Here is a 27,395-nt window from a genome sequence, read left to right as displayed (position 1 = left end):
CCTAACGCTGAGGAACCAGGAGGTATAGGTTGCCATAGGGCCCATGGGGATGTCAGAACTTAGCCCAGAGAGCAACCCCTAGCTTGTCCCCTCAAGACCAGGAGAGGAGCACTCCGGGGGACTGCCTTGGTCACCCCTGAAGGCACTTTCCAGGCAGACGTTGGGCAAGAGGGAAAGAATGCCAACGCTTGGTGGAAGCTCCCCTCTCAGAGAGGCCCCACATGGCTCGCTCAGGCTGCAGGAAATCGAGGGCAGGAAGAGGGGCTGGGGCCTGAGGGGCCCCCTTGCTCCCATCTGCAGAGCATCAGTGGGGCAGGCGGGTGGGGGTTCACAGGGGGGCCTGGGGAGGAAATGAGAATAAACACAAGTGAGCAGAGAGGGAAGGGGCGGGAGGGGGGGCTGCGGCCTCAGCCCCTTGGCAGCCCATGAAGGGAAGTGACACAATGAGGAATGTGTTTCCCTCGGCCGTCCCCGCATGGGGGTGGGAGGCAGAGCCCTGAGAATCGCCAGACCCCAACAGGGGCCAAGGGGCACGTGCTGGAACAACACCGGAGGGGTGGGTTGTGAGGGTGGGGGCCTGGGCAGTAAAACAGTGGGGGGTGGACAGGCAGTAAGGGTAACACTGCGCCAGGCCAGCGGGGTGCTTACACTGCCTGTGTCACTTCCACTCCACCCCTGCTCCGCATGCAGTGTCTGATAGGGCTTGTCCCTTGCACATTCCTCATGGGTGCCCAGCACTGTGGGCACCTTCCCGGAGCTCCAGCTTCCTCTAGGAAGCTGGTCCCTTCCTGTGGCTTTCTCTTTTTTCTTAAGGGGACTCAGGATTATGGAGGAGGCTGAGTCCTTCATGTGAGAGGGAACTGTGATATGAGGTGCCCTGGCCATGTTCCTCTCCCCCCACCACTGGAACTGTGCACAAACAAGCCCCCTAATGGGACAGCACCTCCCTTCCCTGGACACCCATTTCCTCTTGCCCAGCAGGGAACTGGCTCAGTTAACTCCCTCCTGTCCATAATCCAGACAGGTTCTGAGGCTTTGGCAGGCAGAACCAAGACCACCTCCACCCTCCGCCTGTGTCTGGGCTGGAGGGCTGCAGGGCCTTAGATGGCAGGTTGACCTGAGCTCTCTCTTGTAATCTGTGTGTTTCTGTGCCCTTATGACATTGTGGTTGCTCCAGGAGTCACCCACTCACTCTCTGCCTCCTAATCTTCTGGGCACTGGGGTGAGGGCAGAGAGGATGTTGGAACATGGGCAGTGAGTGATCAGGAAGGCTCTGAAAGTGCTCTGTGGGCCTCAACCTGGTTTGAGTTGGGCAGGAAAGACCTGGTTGGCCCTTGTGTTGGTTGGTGATGACCACTGGCCCTTTAGGCATCTCTCTTCCTGGCCGTGCCCAGCGTGGAGAACTGGGTCAGGAAGAAAGCCTGTGAGTCAGCATTCAACTTAGTCCTCACTGGTCCCCCCAAGAGCCCAGAGGCCCACCAGGGCAGAAAACATTTGCTTATCCACCAGCTACCCTCCCCTGTCCCTTGGAGCAATCTATCTGCAAGGATACAATAATTATAAAATACCTCGTGATGGCCAGGCTCAAGAAGATTGTACATTTGTGTAGCAATTTTCAAAAGACTCTTAACACCTATGTTCAAAGACTTCCCAAAGCAGCAAGGTCCTCAGGGCAGCTCAGAAATGGAGCGTGTAAGAAGCTGAGGCCTCCTGACTCCCAAGGCAGTGTTCTCTTTACCCTTTGCTTCTACCCAGTTCCTCCTCTGTGGCCCTTCTGAGTCCCTTCCCACCCTGTCTCTTGGCTCCTGCATTGGTTCTAACTTTGTCCCCCAACCCCACTGCCTATAATGGGGGTTGAACCCAGGGCCACCTGCTTGCTAGGCAAATGCTCTACTGCTGAGCAACACTCCCGGCCCTTTTCATTCCTTATTTAGAGACAAGATCTCACTACATTGCTGAGGCTGGCCTCAAACTTGCAGACCTCCTGCCTCAGTCTCCTGAGTAGCTGGCAATGTTTTTCTGACCAGTACTTCATGATGGCAACCAAGAAGGTTGAGGAGACCTGTCTGGATCATTAATCCAACTTCCCAATCAGTGATGAGGAGAAGAGATTTAGAAGGAAATCAAGTCCCAAAAGAAAGCCAGTATAAGGTGGTGTCCCAGAGGGGCTGAGGTGTGAGGGCTTTCCCACTGTCTCCCACAGGGACCTAAGGAACAATGTCATCAGCACTGTGCAGCCTGGAGCCTTCCTGGGCCTGGGGGAGCTGAAGCGTTTGTAAGTGGCATGTTTTCCCCCCACCCCCCCCACACACACCTCCCACCGCTCCCCTTTCCCCAGATCCAATGAGCAACCACCCCTCCTACCCACTCCAAACTCCCCCTTCTCTACACCCCAAGCCCCCATTCAGTTGGTATTTCAAGCCAGCTGTGGCACTGGGCCCCAGCCCACTCCCCACGCTAGTCCCCCCAGCTGCTCACATGCGCAAGCCATCCCATGTGCTGCCACATAACTGACTTCTTAGTATGTGTCTCCCTAGAGATCTTTCCAACAACCGGATTGGCTGTCTCACCTCTGAGACCTTCCAAGGCCTTCCCAAGCTTCTCCGACTGTGAGTAAGGGGTGAAGGGTATGAGATGGGAGCTGGATGGAAGGTTGGGGAGGAAGAAGGCAATGCTAGACCCTTACAGGTCCCTACATTCTCTTCTCTCATCCCTCCCCTCCTCTGGCCCAGGGAGACCCTAAGATCCCGTCTCACTGTTCCCTGCCCCCTGCAGAAACATATCTGGAAACATATTCTCCAGTCTGCAACCTGGGGTCTTTGATGAGCTACCAGCCCTTAAGATTGTGTGAGTACCTTTCCTAGCCCAGGACCAGACCCCTGCTCCCTTCCTCTGCTCAGGAGGGAGTCACATAAACATCGTGACCACTGTGGACAGCCTGATGAGTAGGCAGACAGCAGTGCCTGGAACCCTACCAGAATCAGCATGCCTTTGGTAATGGTGATGGCACACACATACCCAAGTTTGCCCTCTCCGGCCTTGGTCCCGTCCCCACGCCATGAGTCCACATTCCTTCTACTCAACTCCGTGACTCCTCTATCCACTCTGCAGAGACTTTGGCACAGAGTTCCTGACCTGTGACTGCCACCTCCGCTGGCTGCTGCCCTGGGCCCGCAATCACTCCCTGCAGCTGTCCGACCACACACTCTGTGCCTATCCCAGCGCCTTGCATGCCCAGACCCTGGGCAGCCTCCAAGAGGCTCAGCTCCTCTGCGGTGAGCAAGCCCTCAATCTGCATAGCTACAGGGACCCTGTCTGTCCTCACATCCCAGACATAAGCCCTGTCCCTCACATATGGCCCTGATGGCTTGAGGCTTTCTTGGCTCTTTGTATGTCTGTGTGATGATGTCTGGGTCTTTCTCTCTCCCTCAGCCCCCCAGGGAGTTACCCTCCATTTGCTTTTCTAAATGTCCTTTAGGGCTGTTTGCTTATTCCTGTTTTTGTCTGGTCCCAACCTCTTGGATAACATGCCTACTGGGAGCCCTTTTCTTTGCCCAAAACCTGCCTCTCTTCTCACTTGCTCTAGACTTTCTCTTGACCCCTTTTCTTCCTAGCCCAGCACTGCCCTAGTGGATTCTCACATGCACATGCAGATTCACATGTGTGCATTCCAGCCTAGCTACCTGGTATCTCCTCCACAGAGGGGGCCCTGGAGCTGCACACACACCACCTCATCCCATCCCTGCGCCAAGTGGTGTTCCAGGGTGACCGGCTGCCCTTCCAGTGTTCTGCCAGCTACTTGGGCAATGACACCCACATTCACTGGTACCACAACCGGGCCCCTGTGGAGGGTGATGAGCAGGCAGGCATCCTTCTGGCTGAAAGCCTCATTCATGACTGCACCTTCATCACCAGGTACAGGCCTTGCTGCCCCTTCTCAGCCCTCGGCACAGGGTGACAATAGGCATAGTACCCACCATCTGTCCCCCAAAGGACCTATGCCCAGTCACATTCCCATGTGTGTGCATGTGTTTATAGAGAGCTAAGGGTCAGACATAAATAGTCTGCATAGAAGCTAGAAATTTAATGCCTAGCCAGGCGTGGTGGTGCATGCCTGTCATCCCAGCAGCTTGGGAGGCTGAGGCAGGAGGATCGTGAGTTCAAAACCAGCCTCAGCAAAAACGAGGTGCTAAGCAACTCAGTGAGACACTGACTCTAAATAAAATACAAAATAGGGCTGTGGCTGTGGCTCAGTGGTCGAGTGCCCCTAAGTTCAATCCCTGGTACTCCCTGCCCCCCCCCCAAAAAAAAAGAAATTTAATGCCTAATAGGAAAAAAAAGTGACATTTGACCCTTTTGTTTGGAGGGGGGGGTTGCTGGTATTAGAACCCAGGGCCTTGTGTGTGCTATGCATATGCTCTACTAGTGAGCCACACCCCCAGCCATTTGACACTTCTTTAGTGATTAACAATGTCTGTGGTGGCTCTCATTTGTATTATCAGGTGTAATCTTTGTGTTAGATCTGTAAGAGTTATGATTATCTCCATAGTAAAGATAGGGGAACTGAAACTCAGAAAAACAGTACCGTAAGGCCAATCGAAATCAGAAGAGCATGCACTGCTATCTCTCACTTTATTAAGGAATAAAGAACCTAAAGCTGGTGAACTGGCCAGGGTCATGGGGGGAAGGTGGCGGGCTGGGCCTGAGAGTGCCTCACTGAGCCAGCTCCTGCCTTCTGCCCACCTGCAGCGAGCTGACCCTGTCTCACATCGGTGTGTGGGCCTCAGGCGAGTGGGAATGCTCTGTGTCCACGGTCCAGGGCAACACCAGCAAGAAGGTGGAGATTGTGGTGCTGGAGTCCTCTGCCTCCTACTGCCCTGCTGAGCGTGTTGCCAACAACCGTGGGGACTTCAGGTTCGTGCTGCTCCACTCTGCAGGGGACTGCCAGGAGAGATCCAGCCACATTTCCACCACATGCTGCCCCAGTCCCCATCCCTGCTTTCACACCTGAGAGTGGCCAAGGGCTCCCCACTGTTCTCTTTGGAGAGTCCCAAAGACTCCCTTCTTGTCATTCAGGCTGAAGTCCTGCTGTTGGATCTTGAGAAACATTATCTTTATAGATTCAATCACCAGTTGCAATGTCTTGCACAAAATACAACGGGAGCCAGGTGCAGTAGCTCATGCCTATAATCCCAGGGGCTCAAGAGACTGAGGCAGAAGGATCATGAGTTCAAAGACAGCTTCAGCAAAAGTGAGGCACTACGTAACTCAGTGAGACCCTGTCTCTAAATAAAATACAAAATAGGGTTGGGGATGTGGTCAAGTACCCCTAAGTTCAATCCCTGATACACCCCCGCCAAAAAAACCCAGAAAACAAAAAGACACAATGAGCTTTCCTCCCTCCCCTATCCCTCGTTTCCTTCTTTCCCTGGGGCACTTTATCACCAACCACATTCCCAGTTCTTTTAATTAATTTATTTATTTATATATTGAGAAGTGTTCTCGATAAATTGTGAGGCCAACCTCAAACTTGTGATATGTGGCATCCCAAGTTGCTTGGATTATAGGTATGTGCCACCATGCCTAACCACACAATGGCTTTCCCCCCTATTTTGTTTATTTATCTTTATGTGATGCTGAGATTTGAACCCAATGTCTCACATGCACTAGGCAAGTGTTCTACCACTGAGTCACAAACCCAGCCCCCACAATGGCTTTTAAAATTGCTCCCTTAGAGGCTGGGGATATAGCTCAGTGGTAGGGCACTTATCTAACATGTGCAAGGCCCTGGATTTGATCTCTAGCACCATAAAAAAAAAATTGTTCCTCGTATTAATAGTTTGCAAAGGTTTCCCACAAACTGTATCACATCTTAATATCCCAACAGCCCTCTCTATAAAGCAGGGCAGGTATTATTCTCCCCTTGTATAGCTGAGAATACTAAGGCTCAGAAAGGGTAAGTGGCTTGCCTAAGGCCATAGCTAATAACAGGCAGAACTTGAACTTGAACTCAGAGTTGCATTCCTCATCCCTTGTGAAAGTTCTAGAAAGTAGAACTTGGGAACACCTTGAAGACCACTGAACATCCTCTCCTAGGTCCTTCCCAAAGGCCCCAGAGGTCTGGCATCACAGTTCTAAGGGCAGTGGTGGGGGGAGTCCCAAAGAGCCTGAGTCTTCAGTATCTTCTAACCTCTCTCCCCAGGTGGCCTCGAACTCTTGCTGGCATCACAGCCTACCAGTCCTGCCTACAGTATCCCTTTACCTCGGTGCCCCTGAGTGGGGGTGTTCCAGGCACCCGAGCCTCCCGCCGATGTGACCGAGCTGGCCGCTGGGAACCAGGGGACTACTCTCATTGTCTGTACACCAATGACATCACCCGGGTGCTCTACACCTTTGTGCTGGTGAGGCTGGGAGGGGAGGGGGCAGGGAGAAGCCCTTCAGCTCTGGTTCTAGGGATGGGACGGTTTGAAGCCTCATGACCTGCAGGGGAGGGAAGTCCAGCTCCAAGGCTGCTCTGCTGTATCTCCTGCGTCCAGGGTGTGCTCAGTGAGGGTTGTGCACAGAGAGGGTTGTGGGTCAGCCCCCTTGTCCCTTGTGCTGTCTTTGAGTTTCTAACAAGACCACCCTCCACCCCTTCCCCCCTTTTTATCCACTAACACATCGATGTTTGGCACTGGCATGGGGAGGCCTCTGGAGGTGATGATCATGGCCTTATATGTGGTTCCTATCTTACAAACCTTGCAGGTGCTCTAGGACCCTCTCCCAAGGCACTGTCCTGAGTACCAGCATCAAAGAAAGGGGCCTCTAGGGACAATTCTAGGGCAGTAAGAACAAGACAGGATGATCCTCTTTCTTTCCTTAACACCCCAGATGCCCATCAATGCCTCCAATGCGCTGACCCTGGCCCACCAGCTGCGAGTGTACACGGCTGAGGCTGCCAGCTTCTCGGACATGATGGATGTAGTCTATGTGGCTCAGATGATCCAGAAATTTTTGGGTTATGTCGACCAGATCAAAGAGGTGAGATTCAACTAGTCCACTGAGGCCCCTGGACATCACCCTATTATTGACTCAGGTCTCTATCACACCCCAGCCACTGGTCCCAAAACCTACTCCTGCACTCAGTGACCACCCTCCCCTCTGCAGCTGGTGGAGGTGATGGTGGACATGGCCAGTAACCTGATGCTGGTGGACGAACACCTGCTGTGGCTGGCCCAGCGCGAGGACAAGGCCTGCAGTGGCATCGTGGGTGCCCTGGAGCGCATCGGGGGCGCTGCCCTCAGCCCCCATGCCCAGCACATCTCTGTGGTAAATGGGTCAGCGTGGAAGGGATTCCCTTGGGGCTGAGCACTGAGAGGGTCATCAGAGTCAACTGAGGCTAACACTCATGATTCATAGAAGAGAAGCACTTCCTTCTCTGAGATGTGCCTTCCAGGCTTCAGCTAAGAAGAACAGCCAAATTGGCTAAGCTCTGAGTTGTCAGGGGCAGTGCAAAGGGCCAGTGGCGGTGTAGAAATTGCACAAGACTTCCTGGTGGGGATCTGAGCTGGAGGGCTAGTCTGGTGGACATAAACAGGAGGAAGGAGGAAGGAGCAGAAGGAGCAGGAAGAAGGCTTGGTAGCAGGGCACACAGCACTTATGATCCAGTGACAGAAGTCACTGAGAAGAGGGTGACATTTCCATTTGGGTGGAATTAACAACCATGGTAGAGTTTCTTCTGCATATACACTAGGCATTTCAGGAGAGACAAAGGAAGTTAGACATGGACTCTGCTCTAGAGCTGAGTTAGGGCAACAGAAGTAGCAAATGTTACCAGATGACCACGGGAGTACCAGTGCTTTAGGAGGAGGGAGGAGGCTTGTGGTCAGGTTGGGGTGGGACATTCCATGGTACATGTAAGACTGGGCATGCTTTGAAAAGACAGTGAGGAATAAAGGGTAGTGGGCACAGCCTGAGCAGATTTGCAGAGGGAATGTGCAGTCTCCAGCACTGTGTATGGGAGGGAGTGACAAGTTCCCTGTCCCTAGAACTCAAGGAACGTGGCATTGGAGGCCTACCTCATCAAGCCACACAGCTATGTGGGCCTGACCTGCACAGCCTTCCAGAGGAGGGAAGGAGGACTGTCAGGTGGACGGCTGGGAGGCCCTGGCCAGAACGCCCTGCCCGAACCTGAGCCCCCAGCTGATCAGCAGCTCCGCTTCCGCTGCACCACCGGGAGGCCCAACATTTCTCTGTCATCCTTCCACATCAAGGTGGGCACAAAGTGCCAAGGTGTGGGGACTGGTGGTACACAGATGGTGGAGGTGGGTGGTGTGAGCAGATGCAGGGGCTGGGAAAGTGGGAGGTGAAAGGGGGGAGGAGAGTAGAGGCCGGAGGATGTAGGAAGACCTCAGAGCTCAGAGGATGCTGAATATCTCTAAGGAGCTCCTATGTCCTCCCCAGAACAGCGTGGCCCTGGCCTCCATCCAGCTGCCCGCTAGCCTGTTCTCATCCCTTCCGGCTGCCCTGGCTCCTCCAGTACCCCCAGACTGCACCCTGCAACTCCTCGTCTTCCGAAACGGCCGCCTCTTCCGCAGCCATGGCAACACCTCCCGCCCAGGAGCTGCTGGGCCTGGCAAGAGGCGTGGTGTGGCCACCCCGGTCATCTTTGCAGGAACCAGTAAGGGACTGAACTCCCAGCATATGTCTGCCTGGTGCCCCTCATTCTGCCCTCCCCTCTACCTATAGTCCCTTACTGCCCGAGTTGAGTTAGCAGAGGATGGTGGGTTCCTCACCATTTCCCAAGAAGAGGGCAGAGATGTCCCATAAAAGAAGGGTTGGTGGAGAAAAGGCTCAGGGAACACTGGAATTTATATCCCAGGTTTGTCACATTTCATGAGGGCTGTAAACATAACCCCTCAACCTATTCCCTCCAACACACCAAAACACACGAGCTCTTGCACTGCAACACACAGCCCCAGGCAGGAAGCATGAGCACCTTCTGCAGCTCAGTATGAAGCTTGGCACAACAGGGAATAAAACATCTAGGCTGGGGCCCCTGTCCTCGTAGAGGCCACCATCTCATTGAGCAACAGGAGGCTGTGTAACATGCCAGGGTAACAACAGAGATTCCTGGAGGCTTCTGAAGAGACATCATTGGTGAGAACTGTCCTAAAAAGACAAGATGGCTCTGGCATTATAGTCAGAGGTGGGACTGGTACAATGGGCCTTGAGGAATGGTCAGGATTTCAGTAAGGGAAGACGGAGAGCAGGGCAGGAGGAGTAACGTGAGCAGAGCTCTGACGGGTGGGACACACTGTGCCAAACTCTGCCTTGCTTAGGGGCTGGCCCATCCTCAACCAAGGCAGCTTCCTGCAGGCCAGCTGCCCCCCACCCCACTTGCCTTTTTTTTTTTTTCCTATTCTCCCCCCCCCCCCCCCGTAGTACTGGGGATTAAGTCCAGGGCATTCTAACACTGAGCTACAGCCCCAGCCCTTTTTATTTTGAGACAGGGTCTTACTAAGTTGCCAAGGCTGGTCTTGAACTCGGAATCCTATGGCCTCAGCCTCCCAAGTCACTGGGATCACAGGCGTGCATCACCAAGGCCCGCCATGCCTTTTTTCTATCTGTGATTCATTCCACTGATCCTCCCAACCTCCAGGCTCTGGGCTTGTTTTCCAGTCTCTCTCCAACTTCAGTCCCGCCCACACACTGCCACCAGATTCATCTTCTTAAAACATCCTGTGCACATCAGATAGCCCCTTGAAATTCTTGGTGGTTTCCCATCATCAGAACTGCCTTCCTCCACGTGCCATTCAGGGGCCTACGTGACTTGGCTGCAGGACCTTCTCACAGCCGGAAGGTGTTGCTGTCACCTCTCTGGGGTTCCCTTCCCATTCTTAGAATAGGCTGTTTCCATTCTGGCCAGGAATGCTCACTGAGGACCTGACATGTGCCAGACTGTGCTGGGATTGGGACACACCTGAGTACAGACAGTTGTGTCCTTGTCTAGGAGAAACACACACTTCAGCAAAGAAGACAGGTATTGAAGAAGTCATTGGAAGTGAACGGCCATGTGAGGTGTCTGGAGCATTAGTTATGAGGAACAGCTGAACTTAGTTAGAGGCTAGGGAAGGCTTTTCTGAAAAGTGAGGTTTCCAACAAGATTCAAAGGATAAGAACCACCTTTGGGAAGGTCAGAGTCGTCGTCAGCAGCCTCATGGGCTCACTGAACTGTGTGCAGAGAGGTGGGTGGTTTAGGAGTCTATGGTTTTGTGTCTCAGGCAGATTCCTTCTTGACCCTCTGTTCAAGGCCCCTCTCTCTTGTTGGGAATACCTTCACACACACACACACCCTTTAGCTAACCACCCTCTTCTGCTTTTACAAGCATCTGTTCCATTAATGTCCCTCCTGCCTCCTTCCTACCCTCCTCCTTGTCCACTCCAACCCACCTTCCTGACATGGTACCAACTTTCCCTCCCTCTCAGGAGACAAAAGACTCCTCCTTTTACATGATTTTTTTTTGGGGGGGGTACTGGGGATTGAACTCAAGGGCACTTAACCACATCCCCCAACCTTTTTTCTTTTTTGTATTTTTTAAGGATTTTTTTTTAGTTGTAGATGAACACAATACTTTTATTTATTTATTTTTATGTGGTGCTGAGGATTGAACCCAGTGTCTCACATATGCTAGGCAAGTGCTCTACCACTGAACCACAACCCCAGGCCCCCTTTTTCATATTTTATTTAGACAGGATCTCGCTGAGTTGCTTAGGGCCTTGCTAAGTTGTTGAGGTTGGCTTTAAACTCATGATCTTGCCTGTCAGTCTCCCAAGCCTCTGGGGTTACAGGCATGTGCCACCGTGCCTGGCATCATCTGATCTTTATTCCCTCCACATTAACTTCTCTCTCCCTGCCCCTGAGCACCCCAGTCCAAGTTGGCTCTTCTTGGAGGACAACAACACCTCTCCTTGGGCACCTAGAGTAGACCTCCTCTAAGCACTTATATGTTTATTTCTTCTCCTCACTCACCCCTATCCAGTCTCCCAAGTTAGACTGAGGTCCATACTTGGCATCCAGCTCTGCCCTGAAGGCCAGCAGTGCCCCACCCAGCAGGGGTCTGATGCATCTCTGGCAGCTACTGCAGCTGCAGCTTCCTCCCCACTGATCCAGCCTCCCTGGCAGCCTTGTGTGTATCCATGTAGACTTCCCTTTCCCCTGTAGGTGGCTGTGGCGTGGGAAACCTGACTGAACCTGTGGCTGTTTCACTGCGGCACTGGGCTGAGGGGGCTGACCCCATGGCAGCTTGGTGGAGCCAGGAGGGGCCTGGGGGATGGAGCTCTGAGGGCTGTCGGCTCCGCTCCAGTCAGCCCAATGTCAGCTCCCTACACTGCCAGCACCTGGGCAACGTGGCCGTCCTCATGGTGGGTATCAATGGGGCCTGAAGGTGGGAAGGCAAGGGCAAGCAAGTACAGGAGGTAGTGATGGGGTCCTCTGATTGCCTGGGACCACGGTGAAATACAGAAAGGATAGCAGCCTTGTTGAGCCCCATAACTGTCAGGACTCATGGAAAATGGGTCTCTGGCCTCTCCCATATCCCTGTCTTTCAGGGCCAGGGAGGGTCACCTCTTTGCCCTTTTCTAGAGAGATGGATCTAAAACTACCCAGTCTGACTCTCACATCCTGTATTTTCTGAGACCTAGATTCTTAAAGTGGAAAAAAAAAATCTGGGAACTTTTCTCCTCTTTCTGATCATCCCCTCCCTCATCACATTTCATACCATACTTTCTCAGATGCTAAGCTGGCTTGCTCCTGTGTCAGACAGAACCTTCTCCATTTCCTTATCTGATTCGACTTCCTAAGATATGGAGCCGGCATGCTGCTATGTCACAGACAGAACCTTCTTCCTCTTGAAAAGTTCCCAGAAAAGCAGGACACTGGGAGGGGGAAGGCAGGCAGTAGACTCTCAGTATTCCCTAAAGCTGACTTCCTGAGAGTGGATGTCCTGATGTTTCCATCTGGGCCTACCTGGATGGACTCAGCACCAACCAACTCTCAGGTTCCATGCTAGCAGGGCTCAGGAAGAAGGAAAATGGCCTGGGCGGGGACTGAACAGGTTGGCTTGTTACTCTTACTTACTTCCTCTTTCCCAGGAGCTGAGTGCTTTCCCCAGGGAGGCAGGGGGCTCTGGGGCTGGGTTGCATCCTGTCGTGTACCCGTGCACAGCCCTGCTGCTGCTCTGCCTCTTCTCCACCATCATCACCTACATCCTCAACCACAGGTGGGAGCTGATGCAGGAAAGGAGGGTGAGGGGGGATGGGAGCAGGTGTCACCAAGGACTGGCAGGTGTTTCTTTCTCAGGTGGGTCCACATGACTTAGCCAGGTTCTTGTCTAGCATTGTATCTAAAGGTTGGAGAATTATTTGGGGAGTTAAGGACTTTCTGTCCTGTGGCCTTGGTCACATTCACACACACATGCACATACATAGATATCTGCCTTCCCCCCCTCCCCGTTAGCTCTTCCAGTGTCCTTGAGACTCCATAGGTCTACCTTGTGTTGGACAGCCCATTAATGAAAGACTCTTTTTGGGGCAGCTCTATTCATGTGTCCCGGAAGGGTTGGCACATGCTGCTGAACCTGTGTTTCCACATGGCCATGACCTCTGCTGTCTTTGCCGGGGGCATCACACTCACCAACTACCAGATGGTCTGCCAGGCGGTAAGTAGAAAGGGCTAGGGGCCCCAGGATGAGTGATAGCAACCTAGGCTTAGAGTAGGGAGATGTACAGCAATAAAGAGGCTCATGGGAATAGGTTCCAGCTCCGCTGTTCTCTCTTTGCCAGCCTTGGAGGGTGAGTGGAGGTGGCATAGAGAATGAGAAGGCATGGTAAGAACCAGATCAGAGAAAATAAGAGATGGGGCTTCAAAGTGGAGAGTGGGGATCACAATGGAGGTGGGTTAGGGACAAGCCAGACAGCAATGGCAGGGGGCTTGAGAATATGTAGGGCAGGAGAGAACCCTGGGTGGAAGCAGAGGGAATAGCAACAGATACAGAAGCTTAGTGAGTATCTAGGTCATGATCTGGGTAAAGAGAAAGAGCTGTGGGAGTGGGGGCTGGAAACACTGGGAGGGGTGGGAGCATACTGGCAGGGCGGAGGCTCTGAGGTTGCCCGGTCATAGCAGCCCAGGTCCCCCAGCCTCAGTGCCTTGACCCTGCAGGTGGGCATCACTCTGCACTACTCTTCATTGTCCACACTGCTCTGGATGGGGGTGAAGGCCCGAGTCCTGCACAAGGAGCTCACCTGGAGGGCACCCCCTCCACAAGAAGGGGACCCTGCCCCGCCTGCTCCCCGCCCCATGCTCCGGTACATACTTTCAACTGTCAGCTTTGCAACCAGAGAGGGACTCAGGCTGGTGTAGCAAAGCTCCCAGGGTGGATGCAGAGTAGATGCAAGATCCTTGGAGATCACTCTCCAAAGAGGCAATGCACTTGGTGCAGACAGGTTACACGGGCTGTGGAGTGGGTGCATCTTGCAAGCTTTTCAGATGTGACAAGGTCAGGGAAGGAGGTAACTCCAAAAGACATTGGACAGGGATCATGAAAACCTGAGTGGCAGCTGGGACTTTTCTACACTGTTTAGGGTCAGAGAGAGCAAGATTGTTCTTGGTCAAGTCCTGTAGGAACCTATTAAGCCAGCATCTCTGGTAAAAACAATTCTGACAAGATTCAAGGGGAAAGAGGCTGGGACAAAGATATCAGGTCAAGGGTTTGGAGTTCCTGGATCTCCTTTTCCTTCTCCCATCTTGCTGATCTCCAAACCCCATTCCCCTCCAGGTTCTACTTGATTGCTGGAGGCATTCCACTCATCATCTGTGGCATCACCGCTGCAGTCAACATCCACAACTACCGGGACCACGGTCCCTAGTGAGCACCACTTCCTTCTGCCCCAAACCTACCCATGGTCGCTGGATGCCTTCTATACCATAGGGAGGCATAACTGGTCAGGCCTACCTTGCCAGGGACCCCACCTAAACTCATGCATGTTGATTAAGCCAAGAGCTGCCTCTGCGCTTCCCATATCCTATCTCCCCAACCATCTCGGCTTGTGGGTCCCACGTCAGATGTGCTGCGCCTCCTCCTCATCCACTGCCTCTGTGTCTCCCCTCAGCTGCTGGTTGGTGTGGCGTCCTAGCCTCGGAGCCTTCTACATCCCGGTAGCTTTGATTCTGCTGATCACCTGGATCTACTTCCTGTGTGCAGGGCTGCATTTGCGGGGTCCTCTGGCACAGAGCACAAAGGCAGGCAACAGCAGGATCTCCTTGGAGCCTGGAGAGGAGATGAGGGGTTCCACCAGACTCAGGAGCAGCGGTGCCCTTCTGAGTGACTCAGGCTCCCTTCTGGCTACCGGGAGCGCTGGAGTGGCGGCTCCCGGGCCCCTTGAGGACGGTGACGGCCTCTATTCTCCGGGAGTCCAGCTGGGGGCGCTGATGACCACACATTTCCTGTACCTGGCTATGTGGGCCTGCGGGGCTCTGGCAGTGTCCCAGCGCTGGCTGCCCCGGGTAGTGTGCAGTTGTCTGTATGGGGTGGCGGCCTCTGCCCTGGGCCTCTTCGTCTTCACGCATCATTGTGCCAGGCGCAGGGACGTTAGGGCCTCCTGGCGTGCCTGCTGTCCTCCTGCCTCGCCTTCGGCCTCCCACACCCCACCCCGAGCCCTGCCCGCCCCCGTAGAGGACGGTTCCCCAGTGCTGGGAGAGAGGCCCGCCTCCCTCAAATCCTCTCCCAGCGGCAGCAGCGGCCACATGCCACCACTGGGCCCCTGCAAGCTCACCAACCTACAGCTGGCCCAGAGTCAGGTGTGCGAGGCAGGGGTTGCAGCACGTGGGGAAGGGGAGCCAGAGCCCACGGGCTCCCGGGGGAGCCTTGTTCCCCGCCACCCCAACAACTTGCACCATGGGCGCCGAGTGCACAAGAGTCGGGCCAAGGGGCACCGCGCGGGGGAAGCTGGGGGCAAGAACCGGCTCAAGGCCCTGCGTGCAGGAGCTGCCCCCGGGGCGCCAGAGCTGCTATCCAGCGAGAGCGGCAGCCTGCACAACAGCCCTTCCGACAGCTACCCAGGCAGCAGCCGCAACAGCCCAGGCGCCGGTCTCCCGCTGGAGGGCGAGCCCATGCTCACCCCGTCCGAGGGCAGCGACACCAGCGTCGCACCACTCCCTGAGACCGGGCGGCCCGGTCAGCGCCGCAGCGCCAGCCGCGACAATCTCAAAGGTGGCGGCGCGCTGGAGAAAGAAAGCAAGCGCCGCTCGTACCCGCTCAACACAGCCAACCTGAACGGTGCCCCCAAGGGGGGCAAGTACGACGACGTCAACATGACAGGCGCAGAGGTGGCTGGGGGCGGTTGCATGAAGACAGGCCTCTGGAAGAGCGAAACCACCGTCTAGGGCAGGGGCGGGGGACGCTTTAGTATAGGCCGGTGACAAGGGCTCATACCGGGGCCCTGAAAGACGTCTACCAGTACGTCAACAGGTTTGAGGTGGCCATCCCGATGGCTGCATGTGAGCCCACCAGCTTTAGTCCCGTGGAGGCTGGGAGGAGATTGGCAGATGTTTGCCACATGCCTGGAGGGCCACCACTGCAGTAGCGACAGACAATCCTAGAAACAAGCATGATACATGTCCGTCCAGCTCAGGCCAGTTTTGATGGTCAAGTTCTTGGTGGCTTCCCAGAAAAGGGAGAAAGCCTTATCAGTCTACGGAGTAACCCGCAAATAGAGTGAAGGGCACCGCACAGCCCAGGTGGGCTTTTAAGTTCTCCCCACAGTCCCATCCACACTGCCTTACTAGAGAGACACAGATGAAGGGAGGTATCCTGGGAACCACATTATTCCTCATCGCCCTCTTCTGGCAAGGTGGGTGGATCACTGCCTAGATCCTGGGCCTCTTTCCTCCCCAGGTTTTGGCTGAGAGAGCCATCCTAGCACATGAGCCAGGTGTCAGGTAACAGGTGCTGCTTTTTGGGATTAACTATGCAATAAAGAGGGTGCAGTGTAAAAGGCAGCTTTGCAAATCAGCTAGTCCTAGGGGAGAGGGGGTGCACAATTAGGGACAGACACCATCCCCATGGAGTGGTACACAAACCCTACAGCAGGGCTCAGCAACAGTGCCTCAGGACAAAGCCTAGGCCATACACCTGAGAAGCTGACTCTGCCACATGCCCCATGGGCTTAAGAAAGTGGAGGGAGCTGGTACATGGATATGGGTGGAATCTACAAATGCTCTGAAGTGCAGCTCCACCCTAACATTGCAGGTGGTGTCTGGAAAAGCACTTATTGTTCTATTAAGAACTATTTCCCAGTCTGGGCCTTCCAACATCAAGGAAGAACATCTCCTTGCCTCCATGAGCCACATGGAAGAGTCACCCCATAATCTTTTTCTCAATTCCACAGTAGGGAGAAACCCCCAAATGTCAAACCAGCTCCTGGACTCAGAAGCCCAAGCCCAACCTAGAGGTGATGGCTAGGGTTCCTGCAGCTCATCAAGGGCCAGTGCCTTCACTACTTTTAAAATTTCAGCACCCATATTTTCCCCAACCTAAATGGCAACCACCAGTCTTTTACTACAGGACCAAATGAAGTAAAAGGAACCTTGGGGCTTGTGAATAGCAACAGGGAACCCAGATCTGGTCCAAGTCCCCTCCTTGTCTTCATATCACCCTGGCCTGACCACCAAGTGGAAGAAGACACAGGGGAAGGGAGAAACCCATGCTTCTTGAGATGGGTCCTGTTATTTATGCTTGCTGCACAGACAATATTAGGGGGGGAAAAAAAAAAAAAAAAAAGCTTTGTATTATTCTTCCACATACGCTGGCTGCTGTTTACATACCCTGCCAATGCCTTAGCACTGGAGAGCTTTTTGCAATACTCTGGGGAAAGGGGAGGGAGGGAATGAAAAGTGCCAAAGAAAACATGTTTTTAAAAGCCCGGGTTTTATACAATAGAATGTTTTCTAGCAGATGCCTCTTGTTTTAATATATTAAAAATTTGCAAGACCCTTTGAGCTATAGCCATAGACAACACACAGTCCTTTTGTTAATGAGGTAAAGGATTTCATGACACCATACACAAACCCACCAGTACCTAGAATGGATATGGGGCAAAGAATTCTCCAGTTATTGCTCTTGAGGCTGGATAGTACTGACAGTACCAGCCACCCCACAGAAGTGCCACTAAGGCAGCCATACTAGGCCTGCAAAACTGTCAATGTGTTTAATGCAAACGAGGGCAAAAGAGGCTGGCATTTCCACATCAGGCAGGAAGCCAGTTCACATCCCACAGAATGTGAACATATGCAACTTGATCTGCACCAAGGGAGACTCTTTCCCACTTACAGTCACTCCTCCCAGTTTCTACTCCAGGACTTCAAGTCCAACTAACTGTAGTACCACTCTTGATCCCTTTACACAAGACAATATCCAAGGGCTTGTATATGCCTATTTCCTTGAATTTGACAGGCCTATTATCCAGCTGCTGTCAGGAAGTAAGGTACCTCCAGTGGGCTGTGCATCAAGGAGGATTAGGGACACTTGTGGAAGCTCGGCTAGCAGCTTGGGCTCTCTCAAAGTCCCTAACTTCCTGAGGGGTACGCAAATACTGCTCTATTTCACTATCAGAGATGTTCTCATCTCCAGTAACTGTGGATACAGGGAGTACAGGACAGATCCGCTTTGGAGGCTTTAACATGCAGGGTGGGAGAAGAAGGGCAGGACTAGCTGGCCTCTTCCTCTTGCACAGATCTAAGGAACTATCCCCCACCTCCTCTTCTCCATGTTTTTGCTCCTGCCCTTGCCCCTGCTGCTCCTTCTCCTCCTCCGTTTCTGCTGTTCCATTCCGAAAGGCCATGCGGATCAGCATGTGGCGGTGCTGGAGAAGGTCACCAATGTACTTCACTACAGACCGCTTGTCAAGTTTCAGAACCTGCAACCATGCCAATTGGTCAGCCATCCGCAGCAACACAGCCAGCAGCTCCTGCAAGCGGGATGCAGCAGGGTATGGGAGGTCCACGTTTGCCAATTTACAAAATCGGGCAAGGGAACATGTCAGACGATCTGAAGGCTGCAGAGACTGCCACGCCAGGAAAGTAGCTGCAGTGATGACAGGCAAGGGATGCCGCCCAGTCACCAGCCACGTCTCATTTGCCAGTTCTACCAGTTGCAAGGTTCGAGACAGCATCTTGTCTTTGTCTTCCACGTATTTGGCTGGCACTGATGCGGAGACTTGGAAGAGTTTGAAGCTGAAATAAGCAAAATAAGGGTCAGTTCTCAATGATGATGGCTGGTGGGGTAGTCTGCTCTGTCAGGATGAGGAAGGGCAGGCCACTCAAGGAGGGAAAGCTATTCTGACCTCTTGGGAACACTCAAGTTTACTGATAGCAAATTCATAGAGGTAGTCGAAGAAAGCATCAAGGTACTATCACTTGAGCACCTCCCTGTCAGTCACTATTCTAAGTGCTCTACAATGTTCTCTCATTTCATCTTCATAAAAATGTACCCAGTTATATGCATTTAGAGTTGAAACTCAGCCCCTAGTCATCTAGCTAGGAAGTAATCAAGCTTCAACCATTATTTTATACACACACACACACACACACACACATATATTTAGGTGCTGGGGATCAAACCTAGGGTCTTTCATATGCTAGGCAAGCATTATACCACAGGGCTACACCCCTAACCATTACTTTTTTGTTGTTGTGGTGGTGGTGGTGCTGCTGCTGGGAATCTACTATACTTGTTAGAAAAAAATAATCTGGGCGTGATGGCGCACACCTGTAATCTCAGTGGCTTGGGAGGCTGAGGCAGGAGGATCTAGAATTCAAAGCCAGCCTCAGCAATAGCAAGGCCCTAAGCAACTTAGTGAGACCTTGTCTCTAAATAAAATACAAAATAGCGCTGGGGATGTGGTTCAGTGGTCAAGTGCCCCTGAGTTCAATCCTTGATACAAAGAAAAACAAAAACAAACTAAAAGAACTCAGCTACTTAAAAAAAAAAAAAAAAGACTTAGCTTCTAACCCCAGTCCTTCCATTAACTAATATCCTTTCAGCTCCACTTACAGATGATCCTGCTGAGGCAGGGCACTGCACACAGCCACACATGCCCCACACCATGCAATTCCCAGAACTGCCATTCATAAAGCATGTAACAGGAGCAGTGCAACACAGCAGCCTTGTGCCAAGGTTAAGAACTACTTTTCCTTGGGGCTGGGGATGTGGCTCAAGCGGTGGCGCGCTCGCCTGGTGTGCGTGCGGCCCGGGTTCGATCCTCAGCACCACATACAAACAAAGATGTTGTGTCCGCCGAAAACTAAAAAATAAATATTAAAATTCTAAAAAAAAAAAAGAACTACTTTTCCTACATCATTAAGGTTGCTGTGAAAGCAATGAAATTTGAAACTTACAAAATTCTAGAAACATATAACAGTATTAATCTTATTAGTAGTGGGCACAAGATAGTTTTCTTCCACATCCTTTTAACTGGGCTCTGATAACAAACAAAAACCCTTCAGTTAAAAAGAATTTAGGTATAAGGATATAACCCATCTCAGTGTCTCTTCCTAGGCAGGTACCTGCTACAATAAGTCTTCACCAAATCTGCCAGGCACAAGGATGGCACGTCCAGCCCCAGGAGCTTCACTATCTGCATGTATGTGCCAGAAAACACATCCAGATCTGCATACAATAGGGCACAGATGGTTCCCATGGTTAGGGGCCAATTATGCTGCCGGCAGGTGATTAAAACACAGCATCCAACCAACACCTCCTTCTTCTGCAGCCTAGCAGCTCGGATGCCAGAGTGCCGATATGCCTGTTGGTAGTAAGCAATTGCTGTATCCTCAAACGTTGGTGGCAACTGCAGAACTCGACAAAGGTCTCTCACCCGGCGGAGACCTAGGAAAACCCACAGCAAGAGTTAGAAAGGTCAAAGAACTAGTGTGTATCTCCTAGCAAGTTCGGCTAGGGTTTCATTCAGTTCTGCTAAACCTGTCACAGATACCAAATGCAAAAATGACATACCTTTCTGCATGGACAGAACACTCTCCTATCCCCACCCCACCCCACCCCACCTCGAGTACAGGCAATCAAACCTAGGGCCTTACACATTCTAGATAAGAGCTCTACCACTGAGCTACAATTCAGCTCCGGTGTGGTCATTCTAAAGGTACAGAAACATCTGCAAAAAGAAGTCACAAATAAGTCACCACTTTTTTGGAGGCTTGTTTGATTCATGGCCAAGCCAAAGTTTTTTTTTAAAGTTCTTTCTTTATTTGGTGCTAAGAATTGATCCCAGGGCCTCACACATGCTAAGCATGCATTCTACCACAAAACTACACTCTCAACCCTAAAGCCAAAGTATTACCTAGACTCCCTGAGGCTACCTCAGATATACTCTATACAAACATATCCAAATTTATTATACTGAATTGCTCTTGCTCTCACAACCACTCCCAACCTTTATTATTCTTTTTTTCTCTCTCTCTTGTTCTCAGAACTACCCCCACCTTTCTTTTTAAGTCCCCCACTTAAAAAAAAAAAAGGTTGGGGGATAAAAAAGCACTCTTGACACTGAGCTACACCCCCAGCCCTTTTTTATTTTGAGACAGGGTCTCAAAGTAGCCCAGGGTGACCTCAAACTTGCAATCTCAGTCTCCTGAGTAGCTTGGCATTATAGGTGTGTGCCACCAACTGGCTCCCAACCTTTATTTCTAATTATTATTTTCTTATATTCTACCTTAATGCGGAAAGCAGAAAAACCACACAGATGGGCTGGGCCATCAGGATAATTTTCTTTAAAGCCATTATGTCATAAAAGTGATTCTCACCTCTTTGCTCGCTGCGACTAACTTGTTCACTTTCCCCTGTGCTTCGAGAATATGTTACTTCTGTAAAATAATGAACAACAAACATCAGGCTTAAGCTCTATTCATCAGAACTCTACACCCCCCAAACACACACACACAAGGTCAGGGAACAGAATTCAAATCATTGTGCATCTGCTGCTCCCTGTTTCACAGAAGATGCCCCTGCATGCAAAGGTAAAAGTCCATTTGGTCTTCTGTGTCCACAAGCAATATCAAATGCACAATGACTGAGGAAGGTTCAGTCATCTCGCTGAATACTTTGAGGGCTGCACTGATCAGGGACTTACAAATCAAAGAAAAATAAAAAAGAGATGTTCACCAATGCTAAAACTACTTGGGATACTGGCATGTACTGTATTCCTAAAGAATTTACCCACAATCTTTCAACAATCATTTGATTTGGCATCTAGGTAGAACTTCCTTAATTTCACTTATTTAAGATTGACTATACCTACAATATATGCCAGACATCATTCTAGGTACTAAGAAAACACAGATGAGTGGCAGTCCCTGATGTCCTCAGCTCATTTATTCACTTTAGGCCGTTTTCTCCCACAATTAAGTGAGCGCGTGTCTAGGAAAGTGAGGGAGAAAAGAAGAAATCCCTCCACCGCCCCAGGCTGTTTCCAGGGCCCAGGAAAGGGCAAACACAGGTACCTCGGAGGTTGCCCTCATCGGTGAAGGTGGTGGTAAGTACCCCCTCGGTGACCACGCAGCCGCAATCAGAGCACACCAGCTGGCTCTGCGAATAGTGAGAGTCTTCCACGAGTTCAGTAGAACCACAGTCGGGGCATCGGCCTCCGCCCGGCATCTCACCACCTGCGCAACGTCGCTGAAGCCTTGGATACTCACTTCAGCGTCCGCAACAGCAACTGTGTTATCAGACTAGGAGGGGACCCTTATAAGGGCTGCACTTTTCTTTTCCGGCCAGAGCGACGGCAGCATAAATGGTTGGCTCCTCCCCACGGCGGCGCGCCACTTCCGGTCTTCGCCTCTTCAGGCTCCGGTAGAAACATGAGTTAAGAGAGGAGGTTCCTGGTCTGAACTGCGTCTCACATTCTCTGCTATCTGTATTTGGTTTGAGATGGGCCATGTGGGGTTTGAATTTGGGGAAACTTTCTATGTACATGGACACGTATAACAGACTAGAAATTGTTGACCTCCTGAACCACCCTGTTTTTAAAGCCCTGGGAATCGCAGGTTCTTAATTTCTCTTCGAATGTTAATTTTGGCAGGAGTGCAAAGTATGTTGCTACAGGAGTAATGTAGTGAGAGAGCAGGAAATTTTATTCTCTTTTTCAGAGCTGCTTCCCCTGGCAAATTGCAAAGAATGTCTAACGGACTTTGGAGTGAAATAATAGGCAGTAGTGAGGCTTTTGGCAAATTGGAAGGTGCAAGAAGGCCCAACTCAAACCAACACATAGAAATGTGCAATGATCTGAATGTGTCCCCTAAAATTCATGTGTTAATCCCCAATGTAACATGTTATAAGGTGGAGTCTTGGGAGGTTGTTTAGATCATGAGGGCTCTGCCCTTAGTATGGATTAACCTCCAGAGGTAATACTTTTCATTAGTTTCTGGTTTATCTTATATTCCTTTTGTTCTTACTTTTCACATTAAAAAGTAGTATTAAAAAAATGGATTAATGGGGGCTGGGGTTGTGGCTCAGAGGTAGAACGTTCGCCTAGCATGCATGAGGCACTGGGTTCGATCCTCTGCACCACATAAGTATAAAAGTAAAGATATTTGTCCATATGACTAAAAAATAAATATTTAAAAAAGAAAATGGATTAATGCAGTTATAAAAGGCCTTAATGGAGAGATGTTGGTCCCTTTGCCCTTCAGTTTTCTGCCATGTGAGGACATAGGATTCATCTCCTCTGGAGGACACAGCCTTCAAACCTGCCAGCACCTTGATCTTGGAGTTCTTGGGCACCAGAACTATGAGAAAGTAAGTTCTGTTAGTTATAATTTACAAAGTCTCCTGTATTCTGTTATAGCAGCACAAACAGATTAAGACATGATGAATATGTTTGAGTCTAAATTAAACATCAACAAAAAGAGAGTATATTTTCTTTTTTAAAAAAATATTTATTTTTTAATTGGACACAATACCTTTATTTTATTTATTTATTTTTATGTGGTGCTGAGGATTGAACCCAGGGCTTCGCACATTCTAGGCAAGAACTCTACCGCTGAGCCACAGCTCCTGCCCAACAGTATATTTTCTTATAGGTAAGTTCTAATTGTGTTCATGAAGAGTAAAGATTTTAAGCCAGAAAGGTGGTAACATCTGTGACCCCCAGCTACTCAGGAGGCTGAGGCAGGAGAATTGCAAATTCAAGGCCAGTCTGGGAAATTTGGCAAGACCCTATGTCAAAATAAAATTTTAAAAGTGATGGGGCAGGTTAAGAATGTAGCTCAGTGGTAAGAGTGCTTGCCTAAGCATGTGTAATGCCCTGGATTCAGTCTGTATATCTCAAATAAATAAATAAAGTTGGGTTGGTTTTGGTACCAAGAATTAAACTCAGAGGGGCTATTCCCACTGAACAACATTCCCCAGAACTTTTTATTTATTTATTTATTTTCATTTTGAGACTGGGTCTCAGTAAATTGCTTAGGTCTCATTAAATTGCTCAGGCTGCCTCTGAACTTGTGATCCTCCTGCTTCAGCCTCTGAAGCTGCTGGGTGCTGCACCATGGCACCCAGCAATAAAGTTGTTTTGTTTTTTTTTTTTTTTTAAGAGATGGGGTCTTGCTGAGTTGCCCAAGCTGGCCCTGAATTCCTGGCCTCAGGTGTTCCTCCTGCCTTAGCCTCCTGAGACTGGGACTTCAGAAGAGCACAATCACATAGGGCAAGAATAAAATTTATTGTTTTGCCTTACTGAGGATTAAAACCAAGGGCACTCCACCACTTAACTACATCTCCAGGCCTTTATATTTTCTATTTTGATACAGGGTTTTGCTAAGTTGCTCAGGCTGGCCTCTGACTTGCAGTCCTCCTGCCTCAGCCTCCTTACCTGGGTTCATGGGTGTGGGCCACTGTGCCTGCAGAGAATCACTACTCCTTTTTTAGAGAAAACCTATCCACTATCACAGAGCTTTATCATACTAGAAGACATTCCCCCAATCAAGGGACATAATAATCCCTAATTAATCTTCACTTAAATTTGAATTTCTTGCTCTAACTCCATACAAGAATTGGGCTTCAGCACAACAGCAACATCTGGGTTCTGGCCTTCCAAGTCCCCTGTCTTCAAGACTTCCTCACCAGAGTGAGGTATTGGGTGACGATTTATTTCTATTTGTCTGGCAGGTAAATAGTAAGACACACTTGTATGGGAGAACACATGTACATCTCAGGGACTTCCATTAGTTTTACAATATACACTTGACATTCCTGCTGGGGAGAAGAAACATGTACCTAAAGGCAACATAATTATCATCGGAAGTCATTCTTTACTTTATTAAACAGAATAGAATCAGGTTTATCTTATTCCCAATTTTGTGCAGATTTTCAACCTAACTACATTAAAATAAATTTTTAAAAATAAATAAATAAAAATAAAAAGCCAGGCACAGTGGCACACACTTGTGATCCTAGCTATCTGGTAGGCTAAGGCAGGAACATCATAAGTTTGAGGCCAATCTCAGTAATTTAGCAAGACCCTGTCTCAAAATAAAAAATAAAAAGGGCTGAGGGTGTGACCCACTGGTATAGCTTCATGTTGTTTGATCCCCAGAACCAAAAAAATAAAATAAAGTAAAAAGATTAAAAAGTAGGCTTTTGGCCAGGTGTGGTAGTACACGCCTGTAATCCCAGCAGCTCAGGAGACTGAGGCAGAAGGATCATGAGTTCAAAGCTAGCCTCAGCAACTTAGAGAGGCTCTAAGACTCTAAGTTAAGGCCCTAAGTGAGACACTGTCTCTAAATAAAATATAAATAAGGCTGGGGATGTGGCTTAGTGGTTAAGCCCCTCTGGGTTCAATCCCCAGTATCAAAAATAAGGGGTTTACAGAACTTCAACATTCCATTTTCCCCAACTATATATACATTGTAGGTGGGAGAGCAGATCTCAGATCCTCCAAATAGCAGTTGTAAGGAGGTAGAAATGTCATTCCCTTTTCTAGTCACAAGAGATGGGTGTATTGGTACCATAATGGAGCCTTGTCCTCAGACACAGGCTAGGAGGAAGGTAAAATCCAGGTCAGAAGATGGCGCACTCTGCTAAGCCATTTAAGTCTGGGCAGTCTCCACTTTCTCAGGAAAGTGATTGATTTGGAAATGTGTCTGTCCTGCGTTCTTGTATTTATTTGCCTTGCGGCAAGAATGCAGGACAGACACATCATCCTCAGTGTGCTTTGCCCTACCACTGACTCTTCTTAGTGTTATTGTCTTTCATGATAGGGATTGTTGGTGTAAGTGATGCCCCTCAGCTGAGTGCTCACAGTGGGCTGGGTTAGAGCTGCTGGGGGATGGGGAAGCCGTTGAAAAGGCAGCCCCAGGGGCTGGGGTGGTGGCTCAGTGGTAGAGCACTAGTATGTGTGAGGCACTGAGTTTAATTCTTAGCACCACATATATATAAATTAAAATAAAGTTCTATCAACAACTGAGAAATAAAACTTAAAAAAAGAAAGAAAAGGCAGCCCCAGATGTCTTCCAGATGTGCAACGCTGACTTTTAGGCCAAGGCCCTTTCTAGAGGGTACATTAAAGAAGACAGCATGGAAGGAGAGCAAGATATGGCCTGAAGGAAGCCCTCTGCCCACCCTCCCTTGGTTAGCCATGTGTATTCTGGTGAGCTGTTTGCCAGTCTCACTTTCCCTTTGATTCCAGGTTTCTGTCAGAAAGAGTGGCTTTCCTATCCTGAGGATGGTGCTCAGAAAAAAGTGGCCCAACTCCCTTGAATACCTGTTCCGGGTGGGACTGTCAGAAGTACCAGATGGACTGAATTCCACAGTGGGAGAATTATTCTAACCCAGAGCAAGTAAACAATGAGAGTCAGGCTGCTCTTGAGGTCTGTAACTCGGCCCCAACCTTGGGCGCTCTCAGCGCATTTGACTAAAACTTTGTGACTCTAACCCAGTTTCACTCTGAGCCTTGAATACACTGTCTCATTGTCACACTAAGCCTGGCAACTGCCTCAGGCCTTGGAGCCTTTCTGACTGGATTTTCTTTCTACCACCCCAGCTCTTTGGTGGACATTCATTCTCTAGCACTTGCTGGTGAGATAGCCACAGATACACAGTATAGAACCTGGCCAGGACTTCCAAAATTCTGGTATTTCTCCTTGCTCACATTGTTTTTCCCTTCTGCATTGTTCTGCTCATGGTTTCAGTTCCTAGTCCGTTGGCTCTACTGATCATAGGCCTGTGGCAAGGTCGCAGATCATAGCTACAGCATGTGGTAGAGTAAAGCTGCCTCCCTCGAGGCTGCCAGGAAGCAGAGACAGAACGGGGCCAAGGTCCCAAAATTCCCTCTAGGACACACCCCTAAAGACCTAACTCCCTCCAATTAGGTCTTACCTCCTAGAAGATCTACCACATCCCAAAAGCCCCATGGGCTGGTGACCAAGCCATTAGCATCTGGGCTTTTGGGGGATATTTAAGATCCAAGCCACAAGTGTTGTATCTTCCTTTTAAAGTGTATCTATTTGTATCAGAGGAAAATTTCTAGGACAAGTAGTCAAAATAATAGTGGTTACCTCTTGGTAGGGGGAAGTTTTGACTGTTTACTTTTCCAAGAACAAACATGTTATGATATTACTTAGAAAAATCTGCAAACTGAGCCTATGGATTGGATAGTGGAGGGGGAGGAACAGTGTTTTCTGCTGCTCCAGAATGGACCACAAGAAGTCATTAATCAGCTAAGCAGAACCTGTACCACCTGGAGGAGGTGGGTAGGGACTACTTAGCCCCTGGACTTCTGGGGCTTGACTTCCTTCAGCTCAAAATTCTGAATTTGTAAGTGTTTTCCTTCTTATGCTGTTCATATACCCAATTTTCATTTCCCTGACTTCTTGGTATTTTTTAAAAAGCTCTGTTATTAGCAGCTGGGCTAAGGGGACTCAAAAGAGAGACTTGTGTCCCTGGATTTTGAAAATGGGGCTGGGCTTGGTGGCAGTAGCAGGAACCAAACAGAGAATTCCAAAAGCAAAAGAAAGACTCTACAAGAGAAAAGCTGAGGTCATTTGTGTAAGCTTTTCTTCCTTGGAGACTCTTCACCTAGAAGCCTCTTCCTTTTTTTTTTAATTCAGAGAATTGAATCCAGGCTTCACACATGCTAAGGAAGTGTTGTACAGGGATTTTTTTTTTTTTTTAACCAAACCTATAGGGCTGAGTTTCTTCATTAAGAGAAGCTATTTTGGGGCTGGAGATGTAGCTCAGTGGTAAAGTACTTGCCTAGCATGTGCAGGGTTCTGGATTCCATCCCCAGTAGAGAGAAAGGGGCGGGGGATGGAAAGAAACTTTTTTCAGATGCGTTGACATGGTGTTTCCATTGAT

At 50.1% G+C, this 27,395-nt stretch overlaps 2 protein-coding genes and 1 long non-coding RNA gene across 4 annotated transcripts in view; 2 read left to right on the top strand and 1 right to left on the bottom strand.

Annotated features, from left to right (window-relative positions):
* Window positions 1-16,992, top strand: part of Adgra2 (adhesion G protein-coupled receptor A2) — a 38,485-nt gene extending 21,493 nt beyond the window's left edge. Inside the window, exons 3-19 of one of the 2 annotated variants that reach the window (XM_046463814.2) lie at window positions 2,204-2,275; window positions 2,538-2,609; window positions 2,776-2,847; window positions 3,112-3,275; window positions 3,702-3,915; window positions 4,750-4,914; window positions 6,203-6,401; window positions 6,871-7,020; window positions 7,147-7,308; window positions 8,028-8,252; window positions 8,443-8,659; window positions 11,204-11,403; window positions 12,133-12,260; window positions 12,575-12,698; window positions 13,199-13,344; window positions 13,815-13,904; window positions 14,149-16,992. In XM_046463814.2, coding sequence (XP_046319770.1) covers window positions 2,204-2,275; window positions 2,538-2,609; window positions 2,776-2,847; window positions 3,112-3,275; window positions 3,702-3,915; window positions 4,750-4,914; window positions 6,203-6,401; window positions 6,871-7,020; window positions 7,147-7,308; window positions 8,028-8,252; window positions 8,443-8,659; window positions 11,204-11,403; window positions 12,133-12,260; window positions 12,575-12,698; window positions 13,199-13,344; window positions 13,815-13,904; window positions 14,149-15,421 — 3,673 coding nt within the window. In that variant the 3' untranslated portion in view covers window positions 15,422-16,992. The remainder of the gene's footprint in view (window positions 1-2,203; window positions 2,276-2,537; window positions 2,610-2,775; window positions 2,848-3,111; window positions 3,276-3,701; window positions 3,916-4,749; window positions 4,915-6,202; window positions 6,402-6,870; window positions 7,021-7,146; window positions 7,309-8,027; window positions 8,253-8,442; window positions 8,660-11,203; window positions 11,404-12,132; window positions 12,261-12,574; window positions 12,699-13,198; window positions 13,345-13,814; window positions 13,905-14,148) is intronic. The other variant, XM_046463815.2, reaches the window with a different exon arrangement.
* Window positions 16,993-17,219: 227 nt separating this feature from the next.
* Brf2 (BRF2 RNA polymerase III transcription initiation factor subunit) lies at window positions 17,220-21,832 on the bottom strand. Its single transcript, XM_046463816.2, has 4 exons — window positions 21,551-21,832; window positions 20,855-20,914; window positions 19,601-19,922; window positions 17,220-18,268 (listed from the first exon to the last, which is right to left on the bottom strand). Exons 1-4 carry the CDS (start codon window positions 21,702-21,704, stop codon window positions 17,542-17,544), a joined length of 1,263 nt encoding a protein of 420 aa, XP_046319772.1. The 5' UTR covers window positions 21,705-21,832; the 3' UTR covers window positions 17,220-17,541.
* On the top strand, window positions 21,797-26,693 carry LOC124106249 (uncharacterized). Its single transcript, XR_006856037.2, has 4 exons — window positions 21,797-22,450; window positions 22,739-22,844; window positions 23,045-23,128; window positions 25,729-26,693. It is a non-coding gene; the product is annotated as an uncharacterized LOC124106249 (long non-coding RNA).
* Window positions 26,694-27,395: the final 702 nt, after the last annotated feature.

This window comes from Marmota monax, unplaced genomic scaffold, assembly GCF_021218885.2.
Source record: "Marmota monax isolate L192 unplaced genomic scaffold, Marmota_monax_Labrador192_F-V1.1 WCK01_AAM20220418_F8-fsc00224, whole genome shotgun sequence".
NCBI classification, from domain to species: Eukaryota; Metazoa; Chordata; class Mammalia; order Rodentia; family Sciuridae; genus Marmota; species Marmota monax.
Note: the sequence above shows the minus strand (reverse complement) of the source record. Positions and strands in the feature narration are given on the sequence as shown.

Excerpts from the sequence above, each read along its gene's own strand:
- Brf2 (XM_046463816.2), bottom strand. The coding sequence starts at position 21,704 with ATGCCGGGCGGAGGCCGATGCCCCGACTGTGGTTCTACTGAACTCGTG. Across the intron at positions 20,915-21,550 it reads CGATGAGGGCAACCTCCGAG|AAGTAACATATTCTCGAAGC; the intron begins GTACCTGTGTTT and ends ATTATTTTACAG. Across the intron at positions 18,269-19,600 it reads GTGAAGACTTATTGTAGCAG|CTTCAAACTCTTCCAAGTCT; the intron begins GTACCTGCCTAG and ends TGCTTATTTCAG.